The sequence below is a fragment of the Astyanax mexicanus genome, chromosome 17 (genome assembly GCF_023375975.1).
Source record: "Astyanax mexicanus isolate ESR-SI-001 chromosome 17, AstMex3_surface, whole genome shotgun sequence".
NCBI lineage: Eukaryota > Metazoa > Chordata > Actinopteri > Characiformes > Acestrorhamphidae > Astyanax > Astyanax mexicanus.
The window spans coordinates 1,490,369-1,517,404 of NC_064424.1; the positions used below are offsets into that span (position 1 = coordinate 1,490,369).

Consider the following 27,036-nt stretch of genomic DNA (forward strand, 5'->3'; position numbering starts at 1 on the left):
TAAATACAAAATTGTACCATTTAACCTGCAGCCAAAAGGTGCATTCAGTATTCTGTATCACTGTATTAATAAACAATATATATTTTAATTGCTCATTTTTTATTTTAAAGCCAGACCATTTTCGATCATCAAGTTTTTGAGCTATATTTAGTTGATGATAATGTTTATAATTTTTATAATCCTTACTGGCACAAAAAACATGGATACAAAAAAGGACTTTTACTGAAAGGTACTTTTTTGTACTTCAATATAAGATACAGCCCCAGAGACAAGCTTTGTACTCTTTTAAGTACAAATCTGTACTTACTTTTCTTAGAGTGTAGATGGAGAGAGAGAGAGAGAGAGAGAGAGAAAAGAGAGAGAGATATTGGCAATATATAAAAAGTAGGTCCCAGTGTCAGAAAGTTGAGTTTGCATCCTCGGTCATGGGTCTTGCATCAGGACAATGACCCCAAACATACCTCAGAAAGCAGGAGAGTTCTGAATGGCTCTGCAGTGAGTCCAGATCTAAATCCCATTAAACAGCTGTGGGGAAATCTTAAAATATGAGAGAACTGGAGTCCAGACCATTCTGCAGTAGAAAAGTGGACCAGAAGTCCTGTTTAGAGGTTTAAGGAGCCTGCTGATGGTTATAGAAAATGATTGATTCAGGTTCTTTTTTTCCGAAGGGTGTGCAACCAAATATTAACTTGAGTTTTGCTTAAAGTTTTACAAATTTGTGCTTTTTTTCTGCGTGTTTTGCAGTTCTTCTAATATACACAAAGGAAATAAACATGTTTATAACAAAATGTGTAATTGCAATAATTTTCTTGAAGAAATATTTTTGGAGTATTATCTACTATTTACTATTCTTAATATTCCAAATAAAATATTGCAATCTAGAGCTTTTAATGACAGAAAATGAGAAATGGTCAAAATAAGGCAAAAAGCTGCAGAAGTTCAGAAATCAATATCTTGTGGAATAACCCTGATTTTTAAATACAGCTTTCATGAGATATCATGAGGCATCATGCTCTCCTCCACCAGTCTTACACACTGCTTTTGGGTGACCTTATGCTTCTCCCAGAGCAAATATTCAAGCAAATATTCAGCTGTGACTGATGGCTCGTTACCATTCATGTTTGTCGCTATAAGAACTTATAACAGTGTTTATAAGCAGTGTTAGCGTTTTCTCTGCAGCCGATGGTTCTGATAGTTTTATATAACAGCTGCTAGCTTTCTCAGTCCTGCTCTGCAGCGCTAATACAGGCTAATTAGCCTCTCTCTCATCTAGAGCTCTAATAATTAGTTGTTGCTCATCTTTTAACATTTACTTTGGCAATTATGATGATTACCGCAGTGCCTTGATCTCGATATGTAAATCCTCATGTAAACAAACCTATGCACGTGTGCGTGTGCACCTGACATAAACAGCTCACGCAAGACCTGCGCTGAATTAGCCTCTAATTGGAGCTCTCTGAATATTCAGGAGATGTCCTCTTAAACACGCGTACAAAATAAAAACCAACACACACACACACACTCACGCAGGGGCGGCGCGAGGGCGAGCGCGAGAGCTGCACCGAGGCCTGTGGGGTCTCTACCTCTCTCGCCCGCCTGAGCTCTCTCCAGCATCTGTTCATCCATATGGATCCAATGGATGATCCACCTTCTCCGAGACACTGACATCAGATCAGCTCTCCTACAGGAACCAGCCCACAGAGAGAGAGGGAGAGAAAGAGAGAGGGAGAAGGAAAAAGAGAAAGTGAAAGAAAAGTGTGTGAGAGTGATAGTAGAGAACATAAGAGGGGGAGAGAGAGGGAAAGAGAGAGCGATAGAGTAAGAGAGAGAGTAAAAGAGAGAAAGACAGAGGGAGAGATAATGAGTGAGATAAAGAGAGAGAGAGAGAGAGAGAAAAGAGAAAGGGGGAGAGGAAGAGAGGGGGGAGAGGTAGAGGGAAAGAAAGAGAGAATGTGAGAGAAAGTAGGAAAGAAAGAACGTGAGAGAGGGAGAGAGGGAAAAAGAGAGCGATAGAGTAAGAGAGATAGGGAAAGATGGAAAGAAATTGGTAGAGGGGAAAAAAGGAGAGTAAAAGAGATAGAAAGACAGGGAGAGAAAAAGAGAGGGGGAGAGATAGAGGGAAAGAAGGAGAGAGGGAGGTAGAGAGAGAGAAGTAAAAAGAGTAATAGTAAGACAGAGAGATATTAAGTAGGAGAGAAGGGAAAAAGAGAAAGGGAAAAAAGTGTGAGAGAGATAGTAGGAGAGAACGTAAGAGGGGGAGAGAGAGGGAAAGAGAGAGCGATAGAGTAAGAGAGATAGGAAAAGATGGAAAGAGGAAATGAGAAAGCGATAGAGGAAGAGTGATGGAAAGTTGGAAAGAGAGAGAGATAGTAGGAGAGAACATGAGAGGGGGAGAGAGGGAAAGAGAGAACAATAGAGTAAGAGTGAGGGAAAGATGGAAAGAGAGAGAGGGAAAAAGAGAGAGTGGTAGAGTAACAGTGAGGGAAAGATGGAAAGAGAGAGCAATAGAGAGTAAAATAGAGAGAGAGAGGGAAAGAGAGAGTAAGTGACATAGAGAGAAAGAGAGAGAGTAAAAGAGAGAGAGATGATGTGGTATGAATTCTTTCTGAAATCTTACACTAGAGCTCCATCTTTTGAGACTTTCAGCATCACCCAAAACAGCTCAGCCCTCTAAACCACACAACCTGAAAACTGCATTAAATTATATTAAAAAATATATTTCATTAATCACACTTTTTCCATATCTTCCTGAGACTCAGCTTTTAATAATGGGTACTAAAATAAAAGTGTTAGATTGACAGAATGGAAGTATATTTATTTTAATCGTGTCAGTTGCTTAAAAAATATCTTATATCAGTCATATATTAGTCAGAAAAATAGTCTATTGTGATCATTTATGATTAAAAAGTTTGTAAAAAAATGACATTAAATTGTTTCATGTTAATAAACATTTTATATATATGTTAAATTGTAAAACTTTACTTTTTGTAAGAAATCTTACTAAGAAAATTTTACTTACCCCATTAGCAGATTTTTTTGCTTAATATACATATATTTGTCTTAATTTGCATAAATGTTGTCTAGTTTTTGCCAATGTTTTTTTGCAGTGTGTTGCATAAATAAATTAAATTTTTTTTTAATTGCATTTTAATTTTATTACTATTTTGTTATTTTGTCAGGGCGATATAATGAATAATCACTGCATTACACACAGAGACAGATCACTAACATTTACAGTGAATCTGAACCAACAAGATACACAAATCAGATCTGAGCAAAAAAATAAAAAAATTGTATTTGAGCAACGTGGCTTAAGCAGAGGTGGAAAGTAATGAATTGCATTTACTCACATTACTGTAATTGAGTAGATTTTATGAGTAATTTGTCATTTTATTAAGTAGTTTTTAAAATAGGTAATTTTACTTTTACTCAAGTACATTTTAACAAGTAATTTAATTCGCTACATTGGAAAACTCCCCGTTACTGAGTAACAAATGAAATGCTGGGAAAAAAACTATTATCTGAATTTAAAAAATTATATTAATTGGTACGGATGCTCGCGCGTGGAATAACGATGCAATATCGTCCTCATGCAATACAAAATGTGTCCCGCCGGACAGAGCTGCAGCTTATAAAACTTCCACATCAAACCTGAGAAAGCATGTGGTGGTGGTGAGTATTTTTATCATTAAATAATCTGCTTAAATGTAAAAAAAAAAAACATGTAAATAGCAGTTAAAGCACAGCAATTTTTTTCCAAGTTAAAAAAAATAATAAAGAACTGTAAAACTGTAAAAATACAGTTTATAGTCACTTATATGACCATAACAAAAGTTATCATAGAAACCTATAATCTATGCAACTTCTTGGAAATGTTTTATGGGCTGTTCTGAACAAATACTGCCTGAAAGATCCAAATTATTATGTGGAATAATAGTTCATTAAAAAAAAAATAATTTAGTATTTGTTGTACTTTTTTACATCAGATAATTAAAAGTAACTATGTAACTTTTACTCAAAGTACATTTTAATCTGAGTACTTTTTTTACTTTTACTCGAGTAGATTTTTAGATGGGTACTTTTACTTTTACTTGAGTAGAATTTTAGCAAAGTAAAGGTACTTTTACTTAATTACAGTTTTTGTAATAATGAACCGCTGGTTCATCTTCTGTCCTTCTGTTGGAAGATGCTCACAGACACCACAATCTGGATTTTCACCATCGTTCACACTTCTAACACATCGACATCCAACTCCAGCAGCCGACCATCACACAACAAATACGCTTCAATTCCAATCGCCGCCGTTTCTCGCTGGGATCATCAGCACAGCGCCGTTCCTCCCTCTCTCTCTCTCTCTCTCTCTCTCTCTCTCTCCGTTTTACTTTACTTTTATTCTTTACTTTTTTCCCCGGAGAGAGTTTTGCAGTGTTCACAATAACAGTGCCAGCACATTCCTTTTGTTGAGACCAGAAGGAAAAGCTTTTTCCATATTGTCTTTATTTTTAGGGGGGAGGGCAAATAAAAGGGTTCAATCTCTGAATAATTGATGCGGTGCATACGGTGGGCTAAAAGAAAAAAGCACTTCCCCTCATTTTGTTAGTTTATTTATTTATCTGTTTGCAAGCTTTGTACTTTTGGCTCGGGGTGTTTGGAGCATGTGTGTGTGTTTGTGTGTGTGTGTGAGTGTGTGTGTGTAAATGTGTGTGTTTATTGTGGTCTGTGGAAAGTGTGCTATAAAAGGTGATTTTTCTGCATTCTGACTAAAAAAAAATATCGACCTCAATCTTAGAGGATGTATGTAAGGTTAAGGTTTCTCAACAAATCTTATTGATAATCTTATTTTAATCTGTTTTTAATAATTAACAGTGGTATAAGAAAAGTTTGGGCACCAATTGTCATTTTTATGATTTTCCTTTATAAACAATTGGTTGGTTCAAATCAGCAATTCCAGTTAAGGGCTTATTTTAACCCCAAATTCCAAATTAAACTCATTTTAAACCTTTTTTCAATAATAATTTTCAATAATCTAATAACACATATATTTAACTATTAAAAAAACATGTACTGTTCAAACTTAGACAATTTTACTTAATTTTGTACAAGATTTCTTATCTGAAGACGGATAAAAAAACTCATGTGACTCGTGTTTTAAAAAAGCAAGTCAACTAATTCCTTTGATTTTCTCAATTCAATTCTGTTCAATAATCTTTCTTGGCATGACCATGTTCAACAGTATTGCCAAAGCATTAACATAACACAAGTGAACGTTCTGAAGATTAAAGAACAACAGGTGTATAACCGAAAATAAATACATAAAGTTATCCAAAAGCAGTGTGTAAGACTGGTGGAGGAGAACATGATGCCAAGATGCATGAAAGATTAAAAACCACCAGGGTTATTCCACCAAATATTGATTATTTCTGAACTCTGTTTTTTAATGTTTTGCATTATTTGAGGTCTGAAAGCTCTGCATCTTTTTTTTTTTTTTTGTTATTTCATCCATTTCTCCTCATTTTCTGTAAATAAATGCTCTAAATGACTAAAATATTTTTATGTGGAATTTGGGAGAAATGTTGTCTGTAGTTTATAGAATAAAACAACAATGTTCATTTTACTCAAACATAAACCTATAAATAGCAAAATCAGAGAAACTCATTCAGAAACTGAAGTGCGACCTTCATTTTGTCCAACATTGATCTGAACAGTCTGTTGCCAAGATAGCAATAAACAACGTCTGACTGTTGGCGTCTGTCTGGGTTGTATTCAGTCAGTGGCGCTCCTGTGTTTTTTTTGTTATATTACTACTTTATATTCAGAAGCACTGTTGCTGTTTAAATGAGGTGGGAGGAAGGAGTGAAGATAGACTGTTGGTGGGGTGTAAGATAGCAATGAGCATCACAACGTGTCTTAAATTAATACATTTTTTTGTATTTGTTAAGCAGCTTTCTTAATAGAAAGAAAGCAGAATGTCTTCATAGCGTTTTTTCTTTTTTTTTTCCTATAACCCGGGAACCTCAAACAGAGGGTAAAACAAGACAACACACACACACACACACTCACACACACACACACTATCATTACTCGTGCACATTACGGCGAGGGCCGACAGAACGGGGGCACTTTGTAAATGTCACGGGCCGAGGGCTCTTCCCGCTCTCGGCCGGACGGAATAAATGAATTGAAGTGTGCGCTATCAGCAGTTGCAGCAAGATAAATCTGTCGTTTAAATGGGACTCGCAATTAGGTGTGCAGGGGCCAGCGGGAGGCCAGGGCTTTTAAGTGTACACTGCCATTAACCTCCTTTCTGTCAGCTAACCGGAGCTGGGATTTGTAGTTCCTCGCTCGGCGAGGGCTCGCGTGAGTAAAGTTGTTGGTGAATAGAATAGAACTACAACCTGAAACGCTGGAGATATTTCAACACGTCATTAACACTGACATTAAGAACCCTATCTTACACCCTGTGCAAGGTGCGTCGTGATGCTCATCGCTATCTTACACCCTGCAAACAGTCTATTTTCTCTCCTGCCTCCTGCCTGGTTTAAATAACAGCAGAGCTTCTGAATATATCTACACTGATGGTTTGAGGTTCCAGGGTTATAGAAAAAAAAGAAACAACGTTACGAAGACATTCTGCATCTTTCTATTAAAAAAGCTGCTTAACAAAGACAAAAAAGGACAAAAAAATCAAAGATCTACTAATTTAGTCCCTAATAAGTTAGTGGTCCTTATTTAGACACGTCGTGATGCTCATTGCTATCTTACACCCCACCAACACTCTATTTTCACTCCATCCTCCTTCCTCATTTAAATAGCAACTGTGCTTCTGAATATAAAGTAGTAATATAACAGAAAACACAGGAGCGCCACTGACTGAATACAACCGAGCCAAGCATACACCCCCACTTATTACACACACATGAACACACAGCAAAATGAAGAGAGCACTTCAGTTTCTGAATCAGTTTCTCTGATTTTACTATTTATAGGTTTATGTTTGAGTAAAATGAACATTGTTGTTTTATTCTATAAACTACAGACAACATTTCTCCCAAATTCCAAGTAAAAATATTCTCATTTAGAGCATTTATTTACAGAAAATGAGGAGAAATTACTGAAATAACAAAAAAAATAGGTGGAATAACCCTGGTGGTTTTTAATCACAGTTTTTTTTTTTCATGCATCTTGGCATCATGTTCTTCTCCTCCACCAGTCTTACACACTGCTTTTGGATAACTTTATGCTGCTTGGTTTGATGGCTTGTGTGTCTATATATATATATATATACAGACAGACACACAGACAGCTCGGCCTTGAGCTCTTAAACATTTCTGTGGTCGTCACCTCGAAATCTTAACAGTTCACCTCACACCTCCGTCCCTCCAGTCTTCCTCTAGCTTCACCCCTTTTCTCACCCTATTCCTATTCATCTCTCTCTCTATCTCTCCATTTCTCTCTCTCTCTCTCTCTCTCTCTCTCTCTTTTTCACACTCTTTTCACATGACCTTGATCCACTCTCCACTTTCAAGCTGCACCGAAAACTTAATCACACACTGTCAGACCGTTCTTGGAGGTGGAGGAGAAGAATTCTCTCTCTCTTTTCTCTTTCTCTCTCTCTCTCTCTCTCTCTCTCTCTCTCTCTCTCTCTCTCCGTGCCGTGGTGAGGGAAGGGTAAATTTATGGCTGGTGGGACAGGTGGGGGTATGAACAATGGGCCGGGTGGAGAGCGGGGTTATGTGGGGGGGGAAATCGATGTGACCCGTGATACACTGTCATCACAACCCCCCCGAACCCCCCCCCCCGGCCTGGCCGGCCCCGTCCTATTCGTCTTATCCGGGGAGGCCCGGATGGCCGGTGTCAGCACCGCGGCATGCACCGGCCCCCGCCAGATTAGCCCCGGTGAATCATGACTCCTCCGTCCCTCCGTCTCCCTCGCTCGCTCTCCTCCTTCACTGCTCCTTTCTTCTCCTCTATTCTTCAGCTCTTTCTATCCTCTATCCACTCCCCGAGAGAGAGAGAGAGAGAGAGAGAGTCTGAGCTTCACACTGGGGGACAGGGTGTGTGTGTGTGTGTGTGTGTTTTGTGTGTCAAACCCTGCGCAAAAAAAGAAAAAAATACTTTGATCTCACGTGATTTATGGTCCTACTCTGCAGTAAATACAGTATTACTGAAGATTTCTCTCTGTGTAAATTACAATAGTTCCCTTATCAAATGAAATTTATCAACATATTTACAAATGATAATTACTGAGCTACAGTGCTGTATAGTGTATTGTTAATGTATAGTGTGTGTGTGAGTAGTGTGTAGTGTGTTTATATGGTTTGTGTATAGTGTATAACTAGTTTGTGCATAGTGTGTAGTGTTTTGTGTGTGTATATATATATATACACACACAAAACACTACACACTATGCACAATATATATATATATATATATATATATATATAACAAAAATACTTTGATCTCACGTGATTTATGGTCTTACTCTGCAGTAAATACAGTATTACTGAAGATTTCTCTCTGTGTGTTAAAATAATTCACTTATTAAATGAAATGTACAACATATTTACAAATAATTATGAAAGTAGACTGATCTGGGTAATAATTACTGAGCTACAGTGCTGTATAGTGTATTGTGAATGTATAGTGTGTGTGCTTGTGTAGTCTGTTTTGTGTGTGTATATATATATATATATATATATATATATATATATATATATATAGAGAGAGAGAGAGAGAGAGAGAGAGAGAGAGTTTGTATATAATGTGTGTATAGAGTATAGTCTATTGTGTGTGTGTGTGTGTGTGTGTGTGTGTGTGTGTGTGTTTTGTGTGCCTGCCGAACTCTGTGTAAAATAAAAATGAATAAATACTATACTTCTTTGATCTCACATGATTTATGGTCTTACTCTGCGATAAATACAGTATTACTCAAGATTTCTCTCTGTGTATTAACTTATCAAATGAAATTTACAACATATTTACAAATATGTATAAATGTAGACTGATATGGTTGCTAATCACTGAGCTACAGTGTTGTACAGTTTGTGTAACGTGTGTATAGTGCGTGCATAGAGTAACTAAAATAAAAATTAATAAATACTACTTTGATCTTACATGATTTATGGTCTTACTCTGCAGTAAATACAGTATTTAATAATTCACTTATCAAATGAAATTTACAACATATTTACAAATAATTATAAAACTAGACTGATCCTGGTAATAATTACTGAGCTACAGTGTTATAGTGTGTATGTGTAGTGTATTGTGTGTGTATATATATATATATAGTTTGTGTATATTGTATTGTCTGTATAGTGTTTGGTAGTGTTTATATAGTTTGTCTACACAATATAGTATGTGTACTGTGTGTATACTGTATTGTGTGTATGTATAGTTTGTGTATATTGTATGCATAGTGTGTGTAGTGAATTGTATGTGTATGTATAGTTTGTGTTTTATGTGTGTAGTGTATATATAATTTGTATATAGTGTATACTTAAAGAGTTTTTGTATAGAATTTAGTATGTGTTGTATGTATAGTGTATTGTATGTATATACATATATATAGTTTATATATATTGTAAGTGTGTATATATAGTGTGTATACAGTGTATTGTATGTAATGTTTGTACATCATTTTTATATAGTGTGTGTAGTGTGTACAGAAGTTGTATGTAACACATACGTAACGCTGCAATATGCCAGACGTCTCAGTATGGAGTTGTAGAGGTTCCTAATGTTCCTCCTGTGATAAAAACCTCAGTTTTCCATTATTTTTCTGCTCATATTAATTTAATAATCACTATAATAATAATAGTAACTCTGCTCTGATGTCTGATTTCTCCTCAGATGAGGCTCAGCTGGCGCTGCCTCTGCTGAAGCCGGGTTTTGAGAAGCTTCCTCTGGGCGCTCAGACTCTTCCTCCGGGTTTTCCGGCTCCGTTCCTGTTCGCAGACGGACTCTCCTCCGTGGAGACGCTGCTCACCAACATCCAGGTACAGCCCTGCTGTGATTTACTTAAAAACAGGTTCAAAACTGATATTTTACCCTCTGTGCTCCATAGTTTCACATTTACACTCAAACTCTTCACAGGTGATTAAACTGATAATCAGTTACCGTATTTTTCGGATTATAAGGCTCATGAAGTGTCTTATGACTATATACACTACTTAGGATGCCTATATCGAAGTGAACAAGGGTGTCGCCATGTTTTCCTGATGTAATCAGTGTACGTATGCCCACACAGGACAATTGTGATGTCATTATACACCACTGGGAGCTGCTGGATCCCATAGATACAGTGCAGAAATGCCATGTCTCCTATAGTCGCCACACACAAACAAATAAGGCCACATTATCAGCTACCAATATCATGTTAAGAGCAGTTTTTATTAAAATAAAAGCTTAGATATACATATTTTCTATTTAATATAGGGTATTTTAAGCAGAAAGTAAGGTGGCAGATAATAGAGGACCCTTCTAATTCTGTCGCTGGGGGAAGCGCCTAAGTCACCAAAACTGTAATTCTTAAAAAACTCATTTTCTTTCAAAGTCAAACGGGAGCTGGATGTTAATCTACACAGATTTCTCTCCTGGAAACTGTTTATTTGGGTGCGTAAAGCTCTTCCCTTTATTTACAGTAAGCTTAGATTTCCAATATTTTGACTGAAATGGCCGATATTTGGGGGCACAACGCTAAGTATTACCACATAAAATCGATTCGAGGTCAGTAAGCACAACCAAAATTAATACAAAAGGTTCACCAAATTATAAGGAGCAAAAAAAATAAAAAAAATAAAGCATTTTATAGTCTGAAAAATTCGGTAATCAATTAATCAATCAGTTAACTTTTTTTTTTGTTTACACTCAAAATACTCAGACATAATGTGTGTATATTGCAGTGTGTGTGTGTATACTGAAGTGTGTGTGTGTGTGTGTTTTGGGCTGTGCTGGCGGTGCAGGGTCTGCTGAAGGTGGCGGTGGATAACGCCCGCGTGCAGGAGAAGCAGGTGCAGCATGAGAGGAAGGAGCTGAAGATGGAGCTTTACCGCGAGAGAGAGATGAGAGAGAGCCTGGAGAGACAGCTCACCTCCGAGCTCCACAGCCGAGGTACATAAACCTCCTCTACACTACACCTGAGATACACCTGCTGTACCTTTACCTGTTCCTCCAACATCCATCATCACACCATAAAAACACACAGCACACTATTACTACTGCTCACTTTAACCCATTAACACCCTCCGCTCTCCGTTTACTCCTGTAACTCAGAGTACTCTCTCCTTTTACTCCTGTAACTCAGAGTACTCTCTCCGTTTACTCCTGTAACTCAGCGTACTCTCTCCGTTTACTCCTGTAACTCAGCGTACTCTCTCCATTTACTCCTGTAACTCAGCGTACGCTCTCCGTTTACTCCTGTAACTCAGAGTACACTCTCCGTTTACTCCTGTAACTCAGCGTACTCTCTCCATTTACTCCTGTAACTCAGAGTACTCTCTCCGTTTACTCCTGTAACTCAGCGTACTCTCTCCGTTTACTCCTGTAACTCAGCTTACTCTCTCCGTTTACTCCTGTAACTCAGAGTACTCTCTCCGTTTACTCCTGTAACTCAGCGTACTCTCTCCGTTTACTCCTGTAACTCAGCGTACTCTCTCCGTTTACTCCTGTAACTCAGCGTACTCTCTCCGTTTACTCCTGTAACTCAGCGTACTCTCTCCGTTTACTCCTGTAACTCAGCGTACTCTCTCCGTTTACTCCTGTAACTCAGCGTACTCTCTCCGTTTACTCCTGTAACTCAGCGTACGCTCTCCGTTTACTCCTGTAACTCAGCGTACTCTCTCCGTTTACTCCTGTAACTCAGCGTACTCTCTCCGTTTACTCCTGTAACTCAGAGTACTCTCTCCGTTTACTCCTGTAACTCAGCGTACTCTCTCCGTTTACTCCTGTAACTCAGAGTACTCTCTCCGTTTACTCCTGTAACTCAGCGTACTCTCTCCGTTTACTCCTGTAACTCAGCGTACTCTCTCCGTTTACTCCTGTAACTCAGCGTACTCTCTCCGTTTACTCCTGTAACTCAGCGTACTCTCTCCGTTTACTCCTGTAACTCAGCGTACTCTCTCCGTTTACTCCTGTAACTCAGCGTACTCTCTCCGTTTACTCCTGTAACTCAGAGTACTCTCTCCGTTTACTCCTGTAACTCAGCGTACTCTCTCCATTTACTCCTGTAACTCAGAGTACTCTCTCCATTTACTCCTGTAACTCAGCGTACACTCTCCGTTTACTCCTGTAACTCAGAGTACACTCTCCGTTTACTCCTGTAACTCAGAGTACTCTCTCCGTTTACTCCTGTAACTCAGCATACTCTCTCCGTTTACTCCTGTAACTCAGCATACTCTCTCCGTTTACTCCTGTAACTCAGCATACTCTCTCCGTTTACTCCTGTAACTCAGCGTACTCTCTCCATTTACTCCTGTAGCTCAGAGTACTCTCTCCGTTTACTCCTGTAACTCAGCGTACTCTCTCCGTTTACTCCTGTAGCTCAGAGTACTCTCTCCGTTTACTCCTGTAACTCAGCGTACTCTCTCCGTTTACTCCTGTAACTCAGCGTACTCTCTCTGTTTACTCCTGTAACTCAGCGTACTCTCTCCGTTTACTCCTGTAACTCAGCGTACTCTCTCCGTTTACTCCTGTAACTCAGCGTACTCTCTCCGTTTACTCCTGTAACTCAGAGTACTCTCTCCGTTTACTCCTGTAACTCAGCTTACTCTCTCCGTTTACTCCTGTAACTCAGCGTACGCTCTCCGTTTACTCCTGTAACTCAGAGTACTCTCTCCGTTTACTCCTGTAACTCAGCGTACTCTCTCCGTTTACTCCTGTAACTCAGCGTACTCTCTCCGTTTACTCCTGTAACTCAGCGTACTCTCTCCGTTTACTCCTGTAACTCAGCGTACTCTCTCCGTTTACTCCTGTAACTCAGAGTACTCTCTCTGTTTACTCCTGTAACTCAGAGTACTCTCCATTTACTCCTGTAACTCAGAGTACTCTCTCCGTTTACTCCTGTAACTCAGCGTACTCTCTCCGTTTACTCCTGTAACTCAGAGTACTCTCTCCGTTTACTCCTGTAACTCAGCGTACTCTCTCCGTTTACTCCTGTAACTCAGCGTACTCTCTCCGTTTACTCCTGTAACTCAGCGTACTCTCTCTGTTTACTCCTGTAACTCAGCGTACTCTCTCTGTTTACTCCTGTAACTCAGCGAACTCTCTCCGTTTACTCCTGTAACTCAGCATACTCTCTCCGTTTACTCCTGTAACTCAGCGTACTCTCTCTGTTTACTCCTGTAACTAAGCGTACTCTCTCTGTTTACTCCTGTAACTAAGCGTACTCTCTCTGTTTACTCCTGTAACTCAGCGAACTCTCTCCGTTTACTCCTGTAACTCAGCGTACTCTCTCCGTTTACTCCTGTAACTCAGCGTACTCTCTCCGTTTACTCCTGTAACTCAGCGTACTCTCTCCGTTTACTCCTGTAACTCAGCGTACTCTCTCCGTTTACTCCTGTAACTCAGCGTACTCTCTCTGTTTACTCCTGTAACTCAGCGTACTCTCTCTGTTTACTCCTGTAACTCAGAGTACTCTCTCCGTTTACTCCTGTAACTCAGCGTACTCTCTCCGTTTACTCCTGTAACTCAGCGTACTCTCTCTGTTTACTCCTGTAACTAAGCGTACTCTCTCCGTTTACTCCTGTAACTCAGCGTACTCTCTCTGTTTACTCCTGTAACTAAGCGTACTCTCTCCGTTTACTCCAGTAACGCTGTAGACGGAGAGTGTTCGCTGCCAGTAGAACATCTCGGTAGGTTTCAGTCAGCAGGATTTACCGCTGCCACCCACGCCACCACAATAACACAATTACCTGACGGCATAACAACTCCAACAATATGTACAAACACTTCAATAATTTATCATCCGTTGTTTCTGCCACGCTCGGTTCAAATGCAGCTCCTAATGGTGCAGGAAATGAAGGATTTGTCAAATCAAACGCAGTAATTAGAGGTGTGAGGAAGAGCTGATAGTGGCAGAGGACAGATTTAGGTGTGTGTGTGTGTGTGTGTGTGTGTTTGTGTGTGTGTGTATGTGTGTTTGTTCGTGGGGTGCCTAGACCAAATGCGTTTCTAAAAGCTGTTAATTGCTGTGAATGCGTACACACACACACACAAACACTTTTACACATGTTCAAATAGAATCACACACACACCCACTTACACACAGCGGCGGTGCTGTCAGGTGAGCACACCTGGTCCCGCATCAGTGCGCATTTCATAGCAAACACAGGAGAGCAAAAATATATAATGAGATATACCATATATATATGCATATACAGCTCACAGCAAGAATCCACTTAAAAATGATGATTTTATTTTTATTTTACCAAATTGAAAACCTCTGGAATATAATCAAGAGGAAGATGGATGATCACAAACCATCAAACCACCAAACTGAACTGCTTGAATTTTTACACCAGGAGTAAAGCAGCATAAAGTTATCCAAAAGCAGTGTGTAAGACTGGTGGAGGAGAACATGATGCCAAGATGCATGAAAAAAAAACTGTGATTAAAAACCAGGGTTATTCCACCAAATATTGATTATTTCTGAACTCTTAAAACTTTATGAATATGAACTTGTTTTCTTTGCATTATTTGAGGTCTGAAAGTTCTGCATCTTTTTTGTTATTTCAGCCATTTCTCATTTTCTGTAAATAAATGCTCTAAATGAGAATATTTTTATTTGGAATTTGGGAGAAATGTTGTCTGTAGTTTATAGAATAAAACAACGATGTTCATTTTACTCAAACATAAACCTATAAATAGCAACATCAGAGAAACTGATTCAGAAACTGAAGTGATCTCTTTTTTTCCAGATCTGTTTAGATTTGCACAGTGCTGATCTTTTTGATCTTTTTAGTTTCTACACAGTTGAATTTTGCGAGAGTGAAAAGCGCAGTTGTGAGAGAGGAGATGGTGTGTGAGGGTGGTGGAGGTGATGATGGTTAATCCCGTGTGATGCTCTCAGGTTGTTTGTGTGGGTGGAGGTGTGTGTTGGTGTTAATGAGCACTTTCGGGTCTCCAGGTGTGAAGTTCTGAACGGCGTCATTTAACACAACAAACGTCATAATGAGGCACATCTGTGTTCACACTCGTTCTCACTCTTCCTCTCAATCTCTCTCTCACTCTCTCTCTCACTCTTCCTCTCTATCTCTCTCTCCCTCTCTCTCACTCTCACTCTCTCTCTCTCTCTCAGCCACCATCCAGAAGCGTCTGAAGAAGGAGAAGAAGGCGAAGAGGAAACTGCAGGAGGCGCTGGAGTTCGAGTCCAAGAGGAGAGAGCAGGTGGAGCAGGCCCTGAAACAGGCCACCTCCCCCGAGAGCCTCCGCATCACCCTCTCCGGTCAGCTCTATCACTCCTCTATCACTCTCTATATCACTCTCTTCCCCGAGAGCCTCCGCATCACCCTCTCCGGTCAGCTCTATCACTCCTCTATCACTCTCTATATCACTCTCTTCCCCGAGAGCCTCCGCATCACCCTCTCCGGTCAGCTCTATCACTCCTCTATCACTCTATATCACTCTCTATATCACTCTCTTCCCCGAGAGCCTCCGCATCACCCTCTCCGGTCAGCTCTATCACTCCTCTATCACTCTATATCACTCTCTCCCCCGAGAGCCTCCGCATCACCCTCTCCGGTCAGCTGTATCACTGCTCTATCACTCCTCTATCACTCTCTATATCACTCTCTTCCCCGAGAGCCTCCGCATCACCCTCTCCGGTCAGCTCTATCACTCCTCTATCACTCTATATCACTCTCTATATCACTCTCTTCCCCGAGAGCCTCCGCATCACCCTCTCCGGTCAGCTCTTTCACTCCTCTATCACTCTATATCACTCTCTCCCCCGAGAGCCTCCGCATCACCCTTTCCGGCCAGCTCTATCACTCCTCTATCACTCTATATCACTCTCTCCCCCGAGAGCCTCCGCATCACCCTCTCCGGTCAGCTGTATCACTGCTCTATCACTCCTCTATCACTCTCTATATCACTCTCTTCCCCGAGAGCCTCCGCATCACCCTCTCCGGTCAGCTCTATCACTCCTCTATCACTCTATATCACTCTCTATATCACTCTCTTCCCCGAGAGCCTCCGCATCACCCTCTCCGGTCAGCTCTATCACTCCTCTATCACTCTATATCACTCTCTATACCCCTATCTTCCCGAGAGCCTCCGCATCACCCTCTCCGGTCAGCTCTATCACTCCTCTATCACTCTATATCACTCTCTCCCCCAAGAGCCTCCGCATCACCCTCTCCGGTCAGCTCTAACACTCCTCTATCACTCTATATCACTCTTTCCCCCAAGAGCCTCCGCATCACCCTCTCCGGTCAGCTCTATCACTCCTCTATCACTCTATATCACTCTCTCCCCCGAGAGCCTCCGCATCACCCTCTCCGGTCAGCTCTATCACTCTCTATATCACTCTCTCCCCCGAGAGCCTCCGCATCACCCTCTCCGGTCAGCTCTATCACTCCTCTATCACTCTATATCACTCTCTCCCCCGAGAGCCTCCGCATCACCCTCTCCGGTCAGCTCTAACACTCCTCTATCACTCTATATCACTCTTTCCCCCAAGAGCCTCCGCATCACCCTCTCCGGTCAGCTCTATCACTCTCTATATCACTCTCTCCCCCGAGAGCCTCCGCATCACCCTCTCCGGTCAGCTCTATCACTCCTCTATCACTCTATATCACTCTCTCCCCCGAGAGCCTCCGCATCACCCTCTCCGGTCAGCTCTATCACTCCTCTATCACTCTATATCACTCTCTCCCCCAAGAGCCTCCGCATCACCCTCTCCGGTCAGCTCTAACACTCCTCTATCACTCTATATCACTCTTTCCCCCAAGAGCCTCCGCATCACCCTCTCCGGTCAGCTCTATCACTCCTCTATCACTCTATATCACTCTCTCCCCCGAGAGCCTCCGCATCACCCTCTCCGGTCAGCTCTATCACTCCTCTATCACTCTCTTCCCCGAGAGCCTCCACGTCACCCTCTCCGGTCAGCTCTATCACTGCTCTATCACTCTATATATCACTCTCTATATCACTCTCTCCCCCGAGAGCCTCCGCATCATCCTCTCTGGTCAGCTCTATCACTCCTCTATCACTCTATATCACTCTCTCCCCCAAGAGCCTCCGCATCACCCTCTCCGGTCAGCTGTATCACTCCTCTATCACTCTATATCACTCTCTATATCACTCTCTCCCCCGAGAGCCTCCGCATCACCCTCTCCGGTCAGCTCTATCACTCCTCTATCACTCTATATCACTCTTTCCCCCAAGAGCCTCCGCATCACCCTCTCCGGTCAGCTCTATCACTCCTCTATCACTCTATATCACTCTCTCCCCCGAGAGCCTCCGCATCACCCTCTCCGGTCAGCTCTAACACTCCTCTATCACTCTCTCCCCCGAGAGCCTCCGCATCACCCTCTCCGGTCAGCTCTATCACTCTATATCACTCTCTCCCCCAAGAGCCTCCGCATCACCCTCTCCGGTCAGCTCTATCACTCCTCTATCACTCTATATCACTCTCTCCCCCGAGAGCCTCCGCATCACCCTCTCCGGTCAGCTCTATCACTCCTCTATCACTCTCTTCCCCGAGAGCCTCTGCGTCACCCTCTCCGGTCAGCTCTATCACTGCTCTATCACTCTCTATATCAATCTCTCCCCCGAGAGCCTCCGCATCACCCTCTCCGGTCATCTCTATCACTCCTCTATCACTCTATCCCCCGAGAGCCTCCGCATCACCCTCTCCGGTCAGCTCTATCACTCCTCTATCACTCTCTATATCACTCTCTCCCCCGAGAGCCTCCGCATCACCCTCTCCGGTCAGCTCTATCACTCCTCTATCACTCCCTCCCCCGAGAGCCTCCGCATCACCCTCTCCGGTCAGCTCTATCACTCCTCTATCACTCCTCTATCACTCTCTATATCACTCTCTTCCCCGAGAGCCTCCGCATCACCCTCTCCAGTCAGCTCTATCACTCCTCCATCACTCTACCTCACTCTCTCTATATCACTCTCTTCCCTGAGAGCCTCTGCATCACCCTCTCCGGTCAGCTCTATCACTCCTCTATCACTCCTCTATCACTCCTCTATCACTCCTCTATCACTCTCTTCCCAGAGAGCCTCCTCTATCACTCTATATATCACTCTCTATATCACTCCTCTACATCACTCTCTCCTCCCCAGAGCCTCAGCATCACCCTTTCCAGTCAGCACTATCACTCCTCTATCACTCTATATCACTCTCTATATCACTCTCTCCCCCGAGAGCCTCCGCATCACCCTCTCCAGTCAGCTCTATCACTCCTCTATCACTCTATATCACACTTTATATCACTCTCTATATCACTCTCTCCCCCAAGAGCCTCCACATCACCCTCTCCAGTCAGCTCTTTCACTCCTCTATCACTCCATATATCACTCATCCACATCACCCTCTCTGGTCAGCTGTTATCACTCTTTCACTCCCTCTATCACTCTCTTCATCTCTATATCACTAATCTGCATCACCTCACTGGTCAGCTATTATCACTCTATCACTCTCTATATCACTCTCTCCAGTCAGCTCTTTCTCTCCTCTATCACTTTATCTCTCTCTCTTTCACTCTTTCTCATCTCTTTTAAGTTCAGTAAAATCATATTTATTGCCATGAATAAATTAAGATAGTGTTTGTTTGTATGATACATTGTGTAGAAACAATACACTGTTTTTATTTTTATTTGTTAGTAATAAGTGAGTTTAATAAGTAATAAGTCAGTTTTATGGTTTTTGGAGGATAAAAGAAGGGTCAGTAATAAAAAACAGCATCTTTTCAGGGTTTCTGGACGCAGCTAAAATACATAAAAATGATGATTTGTGCTCCTTCTCTCCATTTATCCACCTTGTTCTCGATGCAGTCGTTCCCTCGCTCTCTCTTAATCCCTAATTCTATTCCTCACTTTTATTTCCCAGTGTTTTTCCTTAATTCAGTACTTCCTGTAAAGCTCTATATCCGCTGTGTTTCTGCTGTAATCTGCAGTCTGATCCGTCGCTCCTCCTCTCAGGACGAGTTTCCAGCTTTATTTCCATTCCTCTTCCCTCTTTCTCATATTTCCTTATCAATGCTGATATTGGTATTTCCGTATTAGCCTCCTCTATTAGCGATGCATTAGCATGTAGCTCTGCAGGAGGAAATGGGGGCGATGCTTATCATAAACGCTTTAAATGCGAGGGCTAAACTGTTTGGGTAATCGTCCGCTGTTTTGATTTCACTTATTTAATTGTGAATATCTGAGCAGAAGGGGAATGTGAGCGAGGGGGAGGACGCAGGACTGGTGAACGCTCGTGAACGCACGGGAACATCTGCAAGCGCTTTTCAGAACGCAGGGCAATTATCAGCCCAGGCTGATTAAACGCAAATTCATTACCAGAAATAGGCCTTTTGTTTTGCTCTTTCTTCTTCTGAGAGTGGGGTTTGGGGGGGTGGGGTTCTGTGTGTTACACACTGAAACAAATTATGCATAAAATGTACTTTTAAAGAACTAAATTTCTAGTAAATTTAATTTCAGATAAATTTAAGTAACTTCAACTCGGTTTCAGGACTTAAATGTTACACAGAGTAAATAAGAGAACTGAACTTCAGTCAATCCTTTCTTTTAGTAAACTTTACTTCATTTATTTTTACTGAATCAATCCTTTCTTTTAGTAAACTTTACTTCATTTATTTTTACTGAATCAATCCTTTCTTTTAGTAAACTTTACTTCATTTATTTTTACTGAATCAATCCTTTCTTTTAGTAAACTTTACTTCATTTATTTTTACTGAATCAATCCTTCTTTTAGTAAACTTTACTTCATTTATTTTTACTGAATCAATCCTTTCTTTTAGTAAACTTTACTTCATTTATTTTTACTGAATCAATCCTTTCTTTTACTAAACTTTACTTCATTTATTTTTACTGAATCAATCCTTTCTTTTAGTAAACTTTACTTCATTTATTTGGATTGATTCAGTAAAAATAAATGAAGTAAAGTTTACTAAAAGAAAGGATTGATTCAGTTAAAATAAATAAAGTAAAGTTTACTAAAAGAAAGGATTGATTCAGTAAAAATAAATAAAGTAAAGTTTACTAAAAGAAAGGATTGATTCAGTAAAAATAAATGAAGTAAAGTTTACTAAAAGAAAGGATTGATTCAGTAAAAATAAATGAAGTTAAGTTTACTAAAAGAAAGGATTGATTCAGTAAAATAAATGAAGTAAAGTTTACTAAAAGAAAGGATTGATTCAGTTAAAATAAATAAAGTAAAGTTTACTAAAAGAAAGGATTGACTGAAGTTCAGTTCACTTATTTACTCTGTGTAACATTTAAGTCTTGAAACCGAGTTGAAGTAACTTAAATTTACATGAAATTAAATTTACTTAAAAAAAGCAAATGCAGAAAGTTGTGAAACTGTTTTCAGTAAATTTTACACATCATTTTTTCAGTGCAGAGAGAATCTGCTGTTTTATTTTATTTATCTACATCTGTTCAAGTTCTAAGTCTTATTTGTTGGATAATTAATCCATGATAATACATGATACGACTAAACCAATCAACGTTGGTTCTGAGCTTTTACTGGAGTCACTTGTTACAGCTATAAAACCCAAACAAAATAAATAAACTTCTTACTAAAATTAGCTTTAACATTGAGATCACATAAAGAGTAGTGCTAGTTTAGGTAGGTTAAACAAAATAAGCTTAATTAGAGAGCTGTAGATAGAGGGCTAATACATTATAACCACCCAGTCAACAGCGCTAAGCTAGTTAGCTAGTGGAAACTAAAAGCTAAAAAGCTCAAAATAAATTGCAAGTAAATAAACAAACCAGTATTTATTTTTCAAGTAAGTTTCAAAATTATTTCTCAAAAGTGCCCTAAAACAAAATGCCCTTTCAGTGTCAAAAACAGACTAAACTGGATATGGAGTGAGGCTGATTTCCTAGCTACGGCTATGCAACCAGGCAGTTTCATCCATGTTTAAATGAGGAAAAAACAAAATACTGTAAAATGAAGATTATTATTATTTTAACAACATATTTTCCAAATCGGACAAAATGTAATATAAACCTAATGAACAGTTTTTAGCTTTTGGGTCAACAATGCACAAAAAAAACTCATTTTTTTGGCTTGTTCTGGCTGCTGCACTTGCGCAGATCTCCTTATCGTGCTTAACTAAAGAGCTGATTGGCTCTTTTTGTTGAAGGGAGGGGCTTTATCTTTGAACAGATGCTGGGTTGAGCATTATGAGAACTTCCAGTCATAAATCAACTAGTGGCTGCTCTCCTTGTTAATATAATTTCTGATACAACTTGCAGTAAAATGCATTGCTGGATCACACATTAAACAGAATCTACCATAAGCACTCTGTACTGTGATTGGCTGAGCATGTGATTGGTTGGCTTATCGTCTAATTCTGCGTTTTTATTGGTTTATTATAGATAAAGTGATACCAGAAGTGGAGGCTGAGCATAACGGCAGTCAGCAGGAGAACTCAGCTGTACAAGGTGAGATATATCTATTGTGTATATCTCTGTGTTAACTGTGAATATTGGTATGGATATATGCAGCTCTGGAAAAAAAATAGAGAGCACTCAAAAATGATGAGTTTCTTTGATTTTACCAAATTGAAAACCTCTGGAATATAATCAAGAGGAAGATGGATGATCACAAACCATCAAACCACCAAACTGAACTGCTTGAATTTTTACACCAGGAGTAAAGCAGCATAAAGTTATCCAAAAGCAGTGTGTAAGACTGGTGGAGGAGAACATGATGACAAGATGCATAAAGAAAAAACTGTGATTAAAAACCACCAGGTTTATTCCACCAAATATTGATTATTTCTGAACTCTTAAAACTTTATAAATATGAACTTGTTTTCTTTGCATTATTTGAGGTCTGAAAGCTCTCAGCTCTCAGCATCAGAGAATTTGTTAACTTGCTCATACAGCCAAAAACACTGTCATCATGCAATGAAACATTATATACTATATGCGCACATAAGATAAAGAAAAAGGACTATCGTATTTTTTGCACTATAAGGTGCACTTTAATTTTCCCAAAAATCATCAGAGCTGTTTATAATCCGATGCTCCTTATGTATGAATTCTACCAGTCAGGTATTAAGGACGGTAAAGACACTCCACTGAAGTACAGAGTTATACAGGAGTTTCAGTAAAGTTTCTCCAGCATTAAGGCTGGAGCAGCATTAGCATTAGCCACTAAGCACAGCGCTAGCTCTTTCTCCATTCAGAGGTGAGTTTATTGGACTGTATCCTGCTATCCTGGGTTACCGAAACACTCAGTGTTCCTCAGTGTAGTGCTATTGGGCGGCATTTACTAGCGCTAAGCGCTCCTAACTGCGGCTAGCACTGCTGCTACCTGCACTAAAGTACTGGAAATCCTTGCTTACTGTAATTAACTGTAATTGACTTTAAAAGAAAATGTTTTTTTTAATAATTACATTTTGTTTACTTAGTTTAGCATTTATTTACCCCCCAACCCCCCCACAGCAGTTAGACCTGCTAAAATTAGAAGGGAATTGTGGTGACACCCCTGTTCCTTTCTATTGTTGCTTAAAATGCGCCTGGTTGGGATAAGATTATAAGCTGAGTGAGTGACGGGCGGCTTTTTGGTAAGAAGTAACTCATTTAAAGCATTTAAATAAAATCATTTATTATCCAGCTTAGAATAATGAATTTAAAACATGGGTAGTTATTAAATTACAAAGACAGAGGCTACGCTACGTGCCTTGCGACACTTTCTTGACGGGCATGTTATACTCTATCATATCATTATTATTATTATTATTATTATAACATTTTACTCTGTGTAATTGAGGGAGGAGTCATGGCAGGTGTGATGTGTTCGTGCACTTGTTGCACTTAAATTTGAGTTGATTGTGATGTACTAAGAGAAAGTAAGTGGGATTCTGCCTATGCACGGGTTGATAAATCCAGATTTTTTTTGTGCGTACAGAATTTTTAAGCTGTAAGCGTCCATGCAAGTCTTAGTAACGTAAGAGAACGGTATGCCGTACACTTCAGTATTCCGTACAGTCAACCTTTTCCTGTGATTTAAACAATAAACTACTTCATTATAAACTATTGTTATGTGTGAAATATAGTCTGGGGTCATTGTCAATCATTCCTCTTTCCATCAAAACAGGTCAGTGACCATCCTCATTGTGTTTTCTCTTGAAATTCCGGTAGGTAAAAAGGAACCGCTCGCATCGCCTGAAAACGGGTGGGTGGGGAAGGGTTAACAACGCTGAGGCTAACTAAGGGGTGGGAAAAACTTTATCGACTAGTTCATGTAAGGTTTTAACCACTTTTCACATCACATTTCACCCAAAATGCAACGTTAAACATCCAACTAACAGCATCTGTTGTAATATTTGATTGAGGAATTAATTATCATAGTTTATAACTTACTTTAAAAAGAGCTAACTCCAGCTCCACTTCATCTCTCACAGACAGCTGAGGCTTATTTTGTGCTGCAGCTTCAGCACAAAATCTTTAATTTAATTTATCCATTCATAGACAACTTATCATATCCATTTGACAAACACTTTACTAAGCTTCTATGTCAGTCTAAGCTCATATGTTAAAGGTGGTGAAGTTTTGCAAAACACAGCCGCCACGAGTGGAAAACTGAGGTGTACCCAATACTGACGCACAATAGTGATAGGACTGAGGGCAGTTTTTTTTTTTTTTTTTTTTTAAACTATTGGTCCAAATATAACCAATCAAAATGTATGTTGCTAGGCAGAAATTCAATAGTTTAACCAATTGCTGCAGCCTATTTGAACTCGGGTATTTTCATAATATCCACTCAAACGCGGAAAATACCAAAACGGTGTACGGAATACCGTTCTCTTACACTCTAAAAAACAGAGGTATGATATGAGTACTTTTTTGTACTCAAAAGTTCACTCTTCATAATTGTACCCTCAAAGGTACAATATTGGTCTTTACAGGGTCAGATTTGTTCCCTCTGAAGTACAAAGTCATTCCTAACAGCAATAAGTACAGATTTGTACCATTTAACCTGCAGCCAAAGGGTACATTCAGTATTCTGTATCACTGTATTAATAAACAATATATATTTTAATTGCACATTTTTTATTTGAAAGTCGGACAAAAAACCAAGGGTACAAAAAAGGACTTTCACTGAAAGGTACTTTTTTGTACCTCAGTATAAGGTACAGCCCCAGCGACAAGCTTTGTACTCTTTTAAGTACAAATCTGTACTCACTTTTCTTAGTGTGTACGTTACATGATCCACTGTTCTTTAGCCTGAAGGCAGAAGAGTGAACAGTCCATGCTGGGGGTGGGTAGAGTCTCTGAGGATGGGGGCAGCTCTCCTGAGGACTCTCTGGTGGTAGATGATGCTCTGCAGAGAGGGCAGTGGAGTCCTGTCATGTGCAGAACACATGTTCTAAAGCCTGAATAGAGGCCGTGGACAGGGTCGGACCCCCTCCATCTTTACTGCTGCAATCACAAACTCTACAATCTCTGATGATAAGCCCCGCCCACTTCCCCAAATCTCACTCCTCCCCCCACATGGTCTTCTTCTTTTTCATCTCAGGCCTCTCTCTCTTTAGACCGTTCTCTCTCTCAGAGATTACTAACTCAGAGCTTTATAGTTTAATTCTCTGTTAGTTCTGTTTGTGCTTTAGACGTATCCCCTCCACCTCCCACCCCCTCCAACCTCAAACCTCTCAAACATTATCATACCTACTATACCTCCACCCCCCGACAGTGCCCCTCCAATCAGAGGAGCTCTCAGATCAGGCCCGCGTTGTCTGTGATGAATGGAAGCTATTATCAACACGTTCTGCAGGCAAATGAAAGAGCCTGAGCCGGAGATCTGAGCGAGACGTGGGGCTGGAGAAGGTAAATAAATACACATGTCTACAGAATACACTGTGGAAACAGGGCTGGGCTGAAGAGCCAGACACCACCATAACCAGTTTCACAGTCTGCAGAAAGAGAAAATAGAGACATCCATTTCTCTGCTGCGTCTGACAGCGGAATTACAGCAGCAGTGCAGTGCTGGGATCTGTGTGGAGTACTCCAGTACTCTTCACTTTTTTTAGTATTCTTTATCTACAGTGAGGATTCTGAGGTTTTCTTCGTGATTCATTTCTTTATTTTTTTAAATCACTGATTGGTGGAAACTTCACACTAGACCTCGAGCAGCTTGGACTGTGTATCTCTCCACTCTTCAAATTTACTGATGATCAGTGATGGTTTGGAGAGTCATGTCTGTCATCTGCTGGTGTTGATCCACTGTGTTTTATTATCAAGTCTAAAGTCAGTGCAGTTTTGTTTTCCCACAAAATCTTACAGCTCTTCATATCTTACAGCTTCCCTCTGCTGAAAACTACTTTTATGTAGATGCGGATTTCATTTTCCAGCAGGACTTGGCACACTGCCCACACTGAGTACCAAAAGTACCAATTGGTCTTATATAAAATATTATTCTAATTTTCTGAGACACTGATCTTTGGGTTTTCATTGGCTGTAAGCTTCATAATCAATAATCATCAACCAGAAAAGAAATAAACGCTTAAAATAGATCACTCTGTGTTTAATACATCTAATGTATATAATATATGAGTATATATGAATTTGGACTGAATTACTAAAATAAAGTAATTTTCCGATGATATTCAAATTCTTTGAGATGCACTAGTATAACAGTAAACAGTTTTTTAGCCAGTCGTCCAATCAGTGCTTCAATAAGTGTGACTCCATAACATACACACAGTGTGGACAGACTGCAGTAAGTGAGGAATAAAGTATATATTTCCCAAACTACGATTCATTACAAATTTGTTGTCTTTAATTGATCTGGTAAATTAAATACTCTAAATTGATATATGTGTAAAGTATGTGGTATGTATGTAAGTTTGTGTGTGCATATAAATGTATGGCTGTGTGCCCAGATATGGATTGGCTCTCTGTACTGGGTAAATGCTGTAGTGCTGGATGCAGTCCTCCTCCAGGTGGACGTGGTTGTTTCCGGTTGAGAGTACGCTGTACGCTATTGGCTGCCGCTTCTCACCGGTGTGTGGATGAGTGCTAATGTGTAATGTGCTTGTGTGTAAAATGTGTAAATTGTAAAGTGTTCTTGGGTTTCTAGAAAAGCGCTTTATAAGTCTAAAGCTTGTCTCTTCGGTTTCTTTGGGACTTCGCTTTTTGCAAAACTGCTATAACTGCTAAGACACCACAGAGTCCAGAAGCCCTGCAGATCAGGACCTCACTATACGAGCGAGAGGAGCCACTTTAAGAGTTTGTGTATGAAGTCGGCCGTCCGACCTCGCCTCCTCCCAACACTCCTGCCCCCCCCGCCCGCCCACGCCTCGCCACATTTATCCATTACGCCCAACAAAAATCTAATTAGCCGGCGCTTCACTCCCAAGTCGGACTTCACAGTTTTGCAAGCTTAGCACTGACAACTGATTTCATTAGGTTTGATTGTCCTTGCAGAGAGCTCCGTTCGGAGAGCTAAAAGCTTTTTACGCTTTCTCAGGTTCCAGCCCGGTGTTGGCCCATTACGCCGGCCCATGCCTTTCCTGATTAATCAAGACAAGCAGCGCGAACAGCAAAGTGCTGAACACAAAAGAAGGTGACATCACTTTACAAGCCGATTAAAAGAAGTGCGGAGCGGCGCGAGAGCGAGCCAGGGGGTGGAGGTGGGAGAGGTGAGGGGGAAAAGTAATTAAGGAGGTGGACCGGGAGAGCGCGAGAGTGTCGAGAGTGTCCAGAGCGTTGAGAGTGTTGAGAGAGCATCTTCAGACAGATGCTGCGTCCCTGCATCGGTCATCACCAATCGCCACCAGAAACCCCACCTGTTTGTCCGAGTTATTCGCTCTTTTCACGTCTTGTTTGACGCCTCTTTTG

At 40.4% G+C, this 27,036-nt stretch overlaps 1 protein-coding gene across 2 annotated transcripts in view; it reads left to right on the plus strand.

Annotated features, from left to right (window-relative positions):
* The window catches only part of dacha (dachshund a), a 259,029-nt gene that overhangs the window by 225,766 nt on the left and 6,227 nt on the right, over positions 1-27,036 (plus strand). For both annotated transcript variants that reach the window (XM_049466752.1, XM_049466753.1), the window contains 4 exons: positions 9,853-9,998; positions 10,965-11,112; positions 15,296-15,442; positions 21,565-21,630. In XM_049466752.1, coding sequence (XP_049322709.1) covers positions 9,853-9,998; positions 10,965-11,112; positions 15,296-15,442; positions 21,565-21,630 — 507 coding nt within the window. The remainder of the gene's footprint in view (positions 1-9,852; positions 9,999-10,964; positions 11,113-15,295; positions 15,443-21,564; positions 21,631-27,036) is intronic.